Genomic DNA, 12,236 nt, shown 5'->3' on the forward strand with positions numbered 1-12,236 from the left:
AGAGTTTTGGGATTTCAAAAACTTTGATATCATGGGTGAATTATCACGAGGGTTAGATATGGACTCGGAGAGTGTTTATATGTGTTCCCTAATATTAGAGGCTTTTTTCTGTTGTCAGAAGAGATTTTTTTTTATAATTAATTAAGTCAATGAGTCAGCTCACATGAGAGTATAATAATAACGACAAACGTAAAAATGTATATTATATTTTATAACAACAGTTTTTACGACAAAAGCTACTTGAACTCTCTCGCAAGCTTGAGTAATGAGGAATTTTCACTGTGGTTCTTTTGTGTCAATGCTGTGACGTACGTATATGAGAGCCAATGAAATTCAGGTTAAAGGTTTCAAGCCCAGCCTACAGCGCTCACTTGGCCAATAATATTTGACTTTAGGTTTTGCAGGCGGGCTGTAGCGCTCAACAGGGTAGTCTGCGTTGTATATATGTCGACGTCGGCGACTAGGAAAAATAGTTAGCTAAGCTTATCTTCACAGATGGTGGTAGGAACGGGGTCCAACGCTATACTGTAGTGCGAAATATTAAAAAGAAAACATCATTCATGGATTTACTCACATAATTATTTATACAGTGTACAGATAGTCATATAACAACACATTAAAAGCGCATTTCCGTGAGTTTCGGTGCATTAAATGGAGGAGAAGAAGGAAGACGGAGACTCGGAGATACAGGAACACGGACCCGAGCACTGGTTCTCAAAATGGGAGCGGCAGTGTTTGGCCGAAGCGGAGCAAAGGGAGCCGAGCGAAGAGGAGGCCGACAACGATCAGGATAAACTGTGGCACCTCTTCCAGAACTCGGCCACTGCCGTGGCACAATTATACAAAGGTTCAAGACAGCGCTTTCTGTATATCTTGTGCTTGTTCGTCTCAACTATAACGTCACTTACGTCGCCAGTAACGTTATCCCGTTGGCTTGCTGGTTAGAAACCCCGTTACTGTAAACTAACGTTAACGTCACTAACGGTTGGACGCTAACTAGCTGGGGTAACGGTTACAGCTGACGCTAAATTTAGCTAGCTGGTGGGGGAGAAAAAAATAGTTAATAACTATAATCCGGTTTTATACACTTGGTTTGATTGTTTCACAGCCACATGCAGTTTCACCGATATATTCAAAGTAGCTTAAGTTAACACGGACACCTCTTGTTAATGAGATGGGTGTTGACACCAAGTTAAGACAGCTAACGTAACGTTAGCCAGGCTAGTTACAAAATGGCGACGGTCACAACAATCGTAGCTACGCGACATTCCCAGATGACAGTCTCTTGTATCCTCGGTGTTACCATATGTCACACCGGACGCGGTTAGTTGTCGAGATGAGACTTACAGTTAATGGCACAGAGCCGTGCTCTCGTACTTTAAACGCCCTGTTCGCCGCCGAGGGAGCAGTTTGTTGAGCAAAGCGTCGCCAGCGTTATAATCACAAAATGGCGAGGATAGTATTGGTTCGCTGGTGGATTTAATGGTTTGTGTTCAATAAGATACGACGGCAGTGCTCTTAGACTTTATACAATTGTGTCCACGCCGACGGAGCTCGACTTGTTAGCCTTATTCGTGTTTGACATGGCTTTCCAACTTTACTGCTGAGAGGGCAGATAAGTTGGTGTGTCGGTGCTTTCTTGCTAAACAAGCTGCTGCCAAGCTGGCCATCTAGCGCTGGCTGACAGTTATTTTTATGCCAAACCCTGTCCCTGCAATTGTAGACGCAAAGACAAAATGGCGAATGAAAATTATCTTCACCTCAACCATGTAATTGCCACGCTGTTGGGCCTCTCCGATGTTGATTGTTGTCCTTTTTGGTCACGTTAATCATGAGTGCTTGCTTTTCAATTCCAACCACATGTAAGGATTATAAACCAAACATCCCCCACTTGTTTTCCTCCCACAGACAGAGTATGCCATCAACAGGGTCTGTCATTGTGGGTGCCATTTCAGAACTCTGCAACAGCAGTAACCAACCTCTACAAAGGTATCTAACCATGTCCCTATTATCTCCATCCTAGTGCCTTTGAGCAGGATGTATTGATCATAAGCTACTATACGCACGGTTGTTGTTGTGCCTCATTTCATCAATATGGACTGTTGCTGACTGTCATTGTACATGTAGATGTTGTTGGTGGGCCCATCCAACTCATCCATCAAATGGTGAACAGACTCAGTCATTGTTTTCAGCTGCATATTGATCTGTCTGTCACAGGGCATGTAGGGTTTTGTATGCCAGCGAAAGTCACGTTAACTGGAGTGTTAACAATAAACTAGAAATGTCTATAACAATGTCAGGAATTCACCAGCGAAACAGTGGTTGTTTGTAATAAGAATGAGTTTGTACTACCTCTACCTCTGTACTTCCTATTGTCTATCTAGTGACTGGTGAGTAGTTTGCGCCCTATAGAAGTAATTGTCGATTTCAAAACTGCCAGTCTTTCACCATAGTCTTTGTTTTAACAAAACATGCAGAACTAAAGATGTATACATTATAACTCATTAAACTAAGACTTTCTAATGATTACTGTTCTTGGACTAAAACATTGTCCCTGTTAGTAGCATGCATATTTGCTTGGTTTTAGACTTTATGCTAATAATTATTATTTTTTTGTGATGTCTTTCGCCTTCACAGAGAGTGCGGAGTCCCACCAGAGAAGCTTCGATCGGGGCATCCAGACAGGTCACCAACGCCGTAATAAGGTTGGGCTTGTTCCTTCGTTACCTTTTTGTGAGGCACCTCCATTCCCTTGTATCTGGACACATTGGGATGTTACACCCCCCTGTGATATTTGTTTGACATTTATGAAACAGACTTGCAGTCTACATTAGGTCTACACAACAGATGTTGAAAGAGGAGGTGCACATTGGGTTTTGTTGATGACATTAAATTGTGTTTAGCTGACGGATGGATCACACTTTTTCTGGATTGCAGGACATGTTGGCCTGGGTGAAAAAGCGCCGGAGAACCATCCGTAGGGAGGATCTTATCAGCTTTTTGTGCGGCAAAGCACCACCACACAGGAGTAGCAGGGCCAATCCCCGGCTGGCCATGGTGGCTCCCAGCCGGGCGAATTCACCAGCTGAGACCGGCTCATCTGTGGAAACGGACCTCCAGCCCTTCAGGGAGGCTATAGCACTGCATGGTGAGTAAAGTGCAAGCCTGGCTCACACCTCACACTAGTGGTCATTCTAGCCACCTAATCAGAGATGTGAGTCACAACCCAGGAGAATCCTCCATGGTTGGATAAAATCTGTTGTCCTGTTATCTTTAAGACTAGAATAGAGGACCAATAATGTTGTATATTTGTTGTGGTGTGTGTGGGCTTGCTCACTCTTAAGATTCTTCAAAGTATGGGTTTGGCCTACTGATTCCACCGATTTATGGTTTGGCAATGTACTATAGACTGGTTGGGAGCTGAGGTATTTCATATGGAGACCTTTTTTTAAATGATCAACTGGCTCGTTCACTAATATACAGGTTGTCACCTGGAGTAGAACAAGATATTGTGTTTAAGTCTGATACCAAGTACAGGAAGTTAGTTTGAGGTGTGTTTGAGGGCTCTTGCTTGTCCTTCAGTCATCGTCCTCCACCACATGTGGCTCAGAGATAAGGGCATGTTTTGCTTTTGGCCGGCGGTGAAAGAGGACCTCCCGTTCGTTCGTGTGTATGTGTGTTTATGTACGTTTGACTTATTCAAAAGTAGAGTAGTTTGTCAGTGAGCCTTGTTTATAAATATGCAGCTGAATTTTGTCGGTGTTTGTAGGGAGCTGTCGGTACAAATGTATATTCTGAAGGTCCCCACATTTGAAGGGGTAGCTGAGGTTACGGTGGATGATGTTAGGCATTTGGTGGTTTAGGTTACAGAAACACAAGTTCGGTCTGTGTCAGGAGGTTTCAGCGCGTCTCCTTTCTCAGTTATCTCTCTCTGTGTGTGTGTGTGTGTGTGTGTGTGTGTGTGTGTGTGTGTGTGTGTGTGTGTGTGTGTGTGTGTGTGTGTGTGTGTGTGTGTGTGTGTGTGTGTGTGTGTGTGTGTGTGTGTGTGTGTGTGTTTTGGGGACAGACAAAGTCATTTTGATTTACATGGACGGATCCGGATTCCAGTTCTGTTACCTGCACCTGTGACTCTTTTAGACTATCAAATTCACTGATTTTGTATTCATGTACCCAAACATGCTGTGTTAAAGGCTTTTAGCAATAATTAAAAATGAGGAAGCTACATCATGAATCCAGAACAAAATGTACTTTACCCTTTTGACAGCATTTTTATTGTTACAGTTGGAAATGGTTTCTTGATTGGTTGGGTTTTGAAGTTACACCTGTCACCTCTCTTGTACCATTACAAGGTTACAGGTACAGTTGCCAACAGAAATCTTACCACAGTTCTGTTGCTGAGTCGATGTAATTGTGAAGAGGCTTGAACTCGACTCCTGGTATCTTCTGAAATCCAAAATGGAAACAGACACTGAAATAACAGCCTGACTGAGTGGCTTTTGACAAATGATGAAGTCATGTCAAAGAGCTGTGTATTTGCTCTCTCCGTTCCCACAAGACGAACGTTGAACCTTGTTTCTCTTTTCAATAGCCCCCTAGCTGGTTATGTCTCTGAGAGAAAAAAGGAAGTGGCGTACATCTTTTTAATTAGATCTAAGATTAAAGGTGCTATTGATAACATTGTTGCTCTATCATCCCCTTTTTTAATAGTTTTAGGTAACATTTAGCTTGTCATGTTGGCAGTGGTAGAGCAGTTATATGACATATATAACTAGTTATCTCTGTCTGCGTTGTGTAGACCTGCTTCTAAATCCCTCGGATGTGCATCTTTAGTACACGTTTAAAGGAAGTATGACGTTGAGGAACTTAAACACAGCTCTTCAGGGAGTGAAGCTGTTATGTCTGAATTTAATAATCTAACTGGTTACAATACATTAGTTAGGGTTGTAGGTGGTTTTGTTTAAATATAGCAAATTATAAATTTATGAGTTACTGTAGTCTGGCATTCGGTGCATAAAAGTTTTCTCTCAAACATGCAATGCAACAACATCAAAATAAATCGTTTAACTGTTTAACTTGCTTTCCAATTTGTCATTATCTCTTCCAAATAATCCCGCCACGTAACTGTCCATTCAATAAATTAAATTGCACACTTTAGGATCACCCTAAAACCCTCCAAATAGTGTTATTTAGGACGACGCATGGCTGCAGCTGCTACCAGTCTTACAGTTGTTCATGTCATTTTTAACTCGTGATCAAGATTTCCGTGCAGTTGTCTTCTTATCTTTCATAGTCCCCCAACTGATGCCCCTCTGTCTGTTTCTACTCTCTCTTCTCTGTCCCGCCCCCACCGTCCTTCCACAGGTTTGAGTGGTGCTATGGCGAGTATCAGTGTGCGCTCTGGCGCTCCGGGGTCTCCCACACACGTGAGCGGAAGCAGCAGCAACGGGGCCGGCGTCGGCGGTTCCTCCGGCTTGGGGCCGGTGTGCCGCAGCAGGCGCAATGGGCTCCAAGACGTCGACCTGAACACTTTCATCTCGGAAGAGATGGCGCTGCATCTGGACTCTACAGTCTCCGCCTCTGCCGGAGGGGGAGCGACCAGGAAACGAAACTCCACCCAGTGTAGCGACGTCATCACGGACTCCCCTACACACAAACGCAACAGGATGATCTGATCTGCTGCCTTGCCTATGTGTGCGTGAGGAAGGGTGGGGGGGGCGGGGATGGGATGGGAGAAACACCTTCGAAGCCAAGGCTGGAAGAGCGGGGGACGGATGGGCTTATGTGGAACGGATGGACGGACGGACACGCAGACATTCGGATGCCTCGCTGTGCAAAAGAACCCGGCCTGAAAATGAAAAACCGGGACCGAAGATCTCAGTCCGGTGTCTTCAAATGTTGAACGAAGTCTATTCCTTGTCTCCTTTCCTCCCCCCACACTATTACTACAAATCACTTATCTGCAATCAAAACACCTAATGTGCGTATGTGTGAGAGTGTGTGTGTGTGACTGTGTGTGTGTTTGTGTGAGACTCGGAGCTCTGGACGACATCACACGCTCCTCAGACATCGCCGCCCTGGATGGGAGACAACGAAGGAAGTCACCAACTCACTCTGGGACGCCGACAGTCCTCAAAGGGGGGGTCGAACATGCACTGTGCTGCGCGACAAACCGCTTTGATCCTTCAATACACACACACACGTGTGCCCTTCCTCTCCCTGAAACCTCACCCATCCTCACCCACCACCTTAAAAAGGAAGTGAGGGCCATGATCAAATCGTCTCACTCAGTGAACAGAGTTGCACGCCAAATGTCGGACCCAACTCTTCGCCAGAGACTCGCCTCTGCGTCAAACAACCCATTTGCTCTTATTTGTAATTTTTTTTTTTTTTTTTTTTTAGTTTCTTCATCATTGCAGCTCTCGTCTGGCGTCGCCTGTCAGGGGCGGAGCTAATTTCCCCCAACAGGAAGCACATCTGTGGCATCGACCTGCTTCATCTGCCGCTTGTAGCCAGTCACATTTCTCTGGCTGCGAGCTTGATGGCATGTAACTTTATTCTCTGCTAACGGCTCTGCTTCAACTGTGGCTTAATTTAGTTCAGCCGGTCGCCCCCCCCACCTTTTTTTTGTTGTTTTTTAGTTCTTCAACCACCAGTGTTACAATTCTTGGTTTGTTGCCACTGTTCGCAGCAGTTAAAGCCAAGTCAATTTTGCGTTCTTTCTACACTTTTTTGTTCTTGAGGATAATGGAAAAGGAAATGAATTTTCTTTGTGTATACAGCTCGTCAGACAGACCTCTCCCTCTTTTTACCTTTAGTCTTATTACGAAAACAGCTGCTGTTTTATGTGATCTTGTGATAATTCTGATGAGTTGCAATAAGGATTTTTGCACTTAGCTTTCACCTCCTAACTCATGCAAACAAATCGGCTCTTCCATTGTCTCCCACGTCGTAGCCTCGTCCTGCCCACACATTACTTAAAGGTCGCCGCTTGGAGAAAGTAAGCACTTGGTGTGACAGGAAATGGACCCCACACCTCTTCATGAGTAGGTTTTTACCTGCATGTGCGTTCCACTTGTGTTCAAAGAATCCGAGTCCTTTCCCGTCTGACAAAAGGATAAAAATGTATCTGAAGATATTCGGTGCTGTAAATGAAGCATAAGTCACGGAAATGTTTTACAAAAGTAGCGTTTCTCAACAGCGTGGCGGCCATTTTGGGAGCCAGTGTCTGATCGGGTGTTAGGACGCCGCTTTTTGTGCAAGGGTTGTGTGCATTAATACGACGTGGATGTGTGATTTTACTCGGTACAGGACGATGCAACTTGGGGCTCGTTTCATTCTTGAAATGGTCGTTGCCTTCCATCCTTGTGTAACGGAGGAGGAGGAGACACCGATATCGCACGAGTCAGATCTTCGGGTACATTTAGCAGTTTGTAAAGGCGTAGAAACTGGAGCTGCTAAGTCTTCGCGAAAGATTATCAGAGTTGAATCTCAGAGCGTTGGTGAGCGTTGTGAAACTCAAATAGTTGGAATATGCTTTTCATTCAGCATAGAAAGCTAACAAAGTGTAAAATATTTAAATATGGAATCTTAAGTTGTCTAGTTATCAAAGCAATTATAACTATTTCAAAGAAGCCCGGCTGTAGTAGTGATAGAAGTCAAACCTCCGACTACCTGGAACTCTCGCTGAAGCTGACTTCTGACACCTCAATGGATTCCTCCTCCTCCTCCTTGTTTTTCACATCCCTTCACTTTTTATGACCTGGAAAGAGGGTTCTCTTTAGTTGTAAAAAAAGCATGCCAGTTTTTAACTTCTGTTACATTTTGGTCACAGATTTCATTTTTGCGTTGGCGGTTGGCTTTTATATCCTCACACACACACACACGATGGGGTCCAACTGAGATTCGTCGAAACGAAGAGTTGTGCATTTAAGAGTTTGTTCTCGTGTACAAGTGAAACCACTGAGTTAGGCGGATGTAAAATGTAAGCATTTTTATATTGGGAAAAGTGAGCTTTTGATTTTGCTTCCAGTGAGGTTCTGATTACTGCAAAGGAGTGTTGGTTTAAAGGCGTTAATTAAAAAAAAAAAAAGCAAACTATGTCGTCTTGTAAGTTCTGGGTTGCTTCATCCAGCAAAGGGGTGAATAATGTAAACATAGGAAGGATCCATGTTTCTTGAATAGGAACGGCGGCCTAAAAAGTCCCGTCGCGCTCATGGAGGAATATATAGAACCACGCCGCGGGTCCCCGAGGACCCGACCCCCGCTCGTCCAACGCGCTCTTCATCATTTCGTCCCGGCACTTTACTCACTGTTGTGTGTCTAACACTCTCTGCATCGGTAGCATTCTCGACTGAAACCAAATGACGCGTGTTGTTACAAATTAGTAGGTTTAACCTCCCAGTGTTTCTGTTGCATGACAACCGGTCAGTTAAAGGGAAGATGTGACGCGTCTGCCGACAGGAAAAAAATGCACTCAAATTCAGACAAAGGATATTTTTTATTTTATTTTTTTCTTCCCCAAAGGCCCGGCGAAAGAGTTGTCTGTGAGCAGGATTGTGCCGTCTGTCTAATCCCACTGTTCAACCTGCAGCGTTGACCCCATTGATTAGCCTGGTTTATAATGGAGGGGGCACTTAGTGTTTTTCTTTTCTTCCCCGGAGCCAGTCACCGGCCTTCATCCACATTGTTTCAAAAAGGCTGACTCATGCCACGTGTCTCTGGAGCCAACACTATTATCAACAGTTTCTTGATACTTATTTGTTTAAAAAAATAATAATAAATGGCTAATCTATATACTTAACATTTAATTGTTGGTATGATATATGTGGTTCACATTGTAAAAGAAATAAAACCATTGAGTTGAAATTGGACAGACTGTTTTATTTAACAACAAAAAAAATGGGCGTTTGTTTCATAATTGCTTAATGAAATTATTTTTGGTTCTCTATTAAACAGACATTGTAATCTGTTAACATGCAGCTCTTTGTGGGATGAGTCACATTTCCTTAAATCATCAGTTGAGAGAAAGCTCAGGTCCGTATAGGTTTATAATATCATTCATGCATCTCATTGACGTTGCACGGATGAATGTAGTTAACATTTCCAGGAGAGTGAAGCTAAACAACTGAGCTGTTAAACTCTTGTGGGACTGACGGAGGAGGGTTCTGAGTTTGGGCGACTTAGTTTCTGAACTGTTCAGGTTCACAGAAGTTCTGTTGGTCTGAGCCCTGCTTCAGGCCACTGGGGGGCGCTAGAGGAGCAAGTTGGATGAACATCTTACGCCACATGAGTAAAGTCTCTCACATTGTGATGAACAGTCTTGTCAGTCGACATGTGAACAAAGATTCAAACCTGTTTAAGGGGAGATAAATGAATTCAACACGTTAGCCAACACTGCACAGGTGCTGGCTAACAGTTAGCTTGTAGCTGGACACTAGTCATGTTTTTGCTGTGTTGAAGTCTAACACTTAATTTTTTTCCTTGTGAAACATTTGTAAAGCTAATGCTGTAAATGAATTATTTTCACATTATGTGTACTTTACAGTTTTATACTAAAAACAGAGCCGAGTCCACATAAGTTGTTTTTTTTTCAAGCTTTTATATTTATTTAATTGCTGAAGTGTTTTCGATGTTGGCTTCGGCTAAACGCAGGGGGCAGTCGATCCTTTGAAACATTACAAAAGAAAAATACACACAGTATTAAATAAGTTTTACAACAAATTCCGTGATCCAAGGAAGGTGAAAGCAAACAAGATCTTCAACCTTAGAAATAAAATTGCTGATTTTAATTTAAGTTTCCTGCTGCGTTTCCCAAAATTAAATGTGGACATGAGGGACGCACATGTACAGCCAACATCCTCAATCACAACTTCTTTTGTTTTGGTCCACGGGTGTCATACAGAATGTTACAAGCTTTGTTCATACACCTGCACACTTCTTCCTCCCTCCCAGAGCTTCTCATCTTCACCAACGGCTGCTGGCAGCTGCTCAGAAGGTCCTCGAGCTTCTGAGACTCGCTTTGCAAATTTGGAGCTGCAAACATGCACGATCGCCTCCTGCAGCTATAAACTTACTGTAAAATCATATGAATGTTCTTAAAAGGACAAAGTGTGTGTCCTTGGGTCAAAGAAAGTCGGGGCCTTTGTGAGGTGAAGGATAGGAGAGCTCTCAGAGTCCTTTTCTGGTGAGAGACACCGACCTGGAGCTGTCTGGAGAGGGTGTGGATCCTGCTGACGGGTTTAGTGGCAAGACTCAGATCTGGCTGAGCGGCAGGAACTTCTGGTAATAACTCTTGGTTACGTCAATCATGAGGTCCTGCGTGCACTCCGGGAGCTCTCCTGAAAATAGACCTGAGAGAAGGAGACGGACACAGGTGAAGGACGTGGCAGGTGAACAGAAATGGGGAGGGGTCAGGTGTAGGTTTGCATGGTGCAGCGGACCTGGGCATCCGGAGAAGACGGTGAAAGGCGGCACCACGGTCTCAGGAGGGAGCACCGTGTTGTCTAAGATCTTGCAGCAGTCCTTCAGCACACAGCGACGACCCTGCACACGACAAGGATACAATAGATGTTGAAGAAAAGAGCAAAAAGCGTCCTGATAGTGCTCAGAAAACTTGGTTAAGTTGGAGATTTGTTCTCACGAGGGAACTGGTTTCAGTCTACACAACTTTAAAAAAACGTACTATGTCATGACTTCTTTTCTGATCCACTTTACTATGACATTATGGCATGTCCTTTTACGTGTCATTTTGTGTAGGAGAAACAATGTTACAATAGAGTATGTAATAAATAAAATGCTGAACAGTCACATGGCGATCCTTTCAGGCCTATAGTTTTGTTTTTATTGCAAAATAGTGAACTAGTAATTAACTTTAGAAACCAGAATCAAGGCATATAATTATGCACAATTAACAGACTTATTTGTTTAAATAACCATCATAAATTGCGCTCTTTCAGTTGTGTAGTCTAACAAGGCAATTGTAATTAAATGTAATCTGATTCTGCTGGAGCAAAACTGCAGTGACATTAAACAAAATGAATCAAATGTGATCCTTTCTTGTTTCATTCCAAGTTTTTGTCTGCTCAAGACATCCTGCCTGCAGTTTGCAGCAGATCATCTGAACATGACCACCATGTGACTGTTTCACCAGAGGCAAGAGGAGACACTGCTTCTGTTTGTGTCCTCTCTCTCTCTCCGTCATCATGTTTCCTGCCTGCTTGGTTGTGTGTGTGTGTTTTCATTCCACTCACTATGACACAGTTCTTGCCAATGTGGACGTAGGAACCGATCTGTGCCGCGTTGACCACGCAGTCCTCCTCGATGAAGACGTGGTCTCCAATGTGCAACGGGAAGAACGCCACCCTGGAGGAGGGATGGAGGTATGGAGCAGAGAGATATGAAGAAATTAGAAACACAAAACAAATCTGTAACAAAAAGACAATACCCCGTTGTACACTAGCTGAAACTATTAGTGGCCATATTGACTGACAGGAAAATCAATCTGCCATTAATGAAGAAGGATGCTTTTACCCTTTGCTGAACTTTTTGAATGGTGGACGAATGACGCTCCTGCTCTTCACCACACAGTGTCTGCCCACCCTGACGTTAGCGAGGTCTCCTCTGATGATGCAGTCATTCATGACAATAGTCTGGAGGAGAGAACACACGCATGCAATGTGAGCTGACAGAGTAAACGGATGACAACATTACTGTCCTCACATTAAACTGCATAATTCAGTTTGATGCCTCTTTGTTTTTTATTTCCCTTACTTTGCCATTGAGTACGATGTTTTGACTCCCACAGAGCACCGACTGTCTGCTCACTTTGTTACCAGAAGCCTAATACATAAAGACAGAAAGAGAAAGAAACAATGATGTCAGTTATCCAGAGCCCAACGCCCTGTTTAGCAACGGTTAGCTAACCTAAATAGCAAGCGACTAGCTAGCTAACAACGGATGAAAACCAAACACATTACCGTTTCAATGTACTCTGCTTTGTTGTATAGTATTTCAGATAACTCCATGGCTGGGAATAAATATAATATATGCTAAAATAGTGGCGATAATCCAGTAATAATAACCCTCTTGTCTGTGTTGCTGTCAGCTCGCTCAGTTTCTTCTTCTTCGGCCGACTCTATGAATGTAGATTCAGACCATATGAGTAGAAAGACAAATCATCGATGGATTTCGTTTGGCCAAACACATGAAAAAGTCATTTGGTATACTTTTTATATTTG

The 12,236-nt window shown here is 43.5% G+C and overlaps 2 protein-coding genes across 3 annotated transcripts; one reads left to right on the plus strand and one right to left on the minus strand.

Annotated features, from left to right (window-relative positions):
* The first annotated feature begins 433 nt into the window (after positions 1-433).
* hapstr1a (HUWE1 associated protein modifying stress responses a) lies at positions 434-8,868 on the plus strand. 2 transcript variants are annotated; one of them, XM_068579290.1, is made up of 5 exons: positions 434-847; positions 1,909-1,989; positions 2,638-2,705; positions 2,938-3,148; positions 5,362-8,868. In XM_068579290.1, the coding sequence occupies exons 1-5, from the start codon at positions 652-654 to the stop codon at positions 5,670-5,672; spliced, it is 867 nt and encodes a 288-aa protein (XP_068435391.1). In that variant the 5' UTR covers positions 434-651; the 3' UTR covers positions 5,673-8,868. The 2 variants fall into 2 exon arrangements, with proteins under 2 accessions (XP_068435391.1, XP_068435392.1); XM_068579291.1 differs by lacking the exon at positions 434-847 and adding an exon at positions 953-1,323.
* A 686-nt stretch (positions 8,869-9,554) lies between these two features.
* Positions 9,555-12,146, minus strand: dctn5 (dynactin 5). The gene is made up of 6 exons (XM_068579292.1): positions 11,976-12,146; positions 11,770-11,838; positions 11,530-11,648; positions 11,250-11,361; positions 10,440-10,542; positions 9,555-10,349 (listed from the first exon to the last, which is right to left on the minus strand). Exons 1-6 carry the CDS (start codon positions 12,021-12,023, stop codon positions 10,252-10,254), a joined length of 549 nt encoding a protein of 182 aa, XP_068435393.1. The 5' UTR covers positions 12,024-12,146; the 3' UTR covers positions 9,555-10,251.
* Positions 12,147-12,236: the final 90 nt, after the last annotated feature.

This window comes from Clinocottus analis, unplaced genomic scaffold (genome assembly GCF_023055335.1).
Source record: "Clinocottus analis isolate CAN_PGR_092001 unplaced genomic scaffold, fCliAna1.0.p SCAF_16, whole genome shotgun sequence".
Taxonomy (NCBI): domain Eukaryota; kingdom Metazoa; phylum Chordata; class Actinopteri; order Perciformes; family Cottidae; genus Clinocottus; species Clinocottus analis.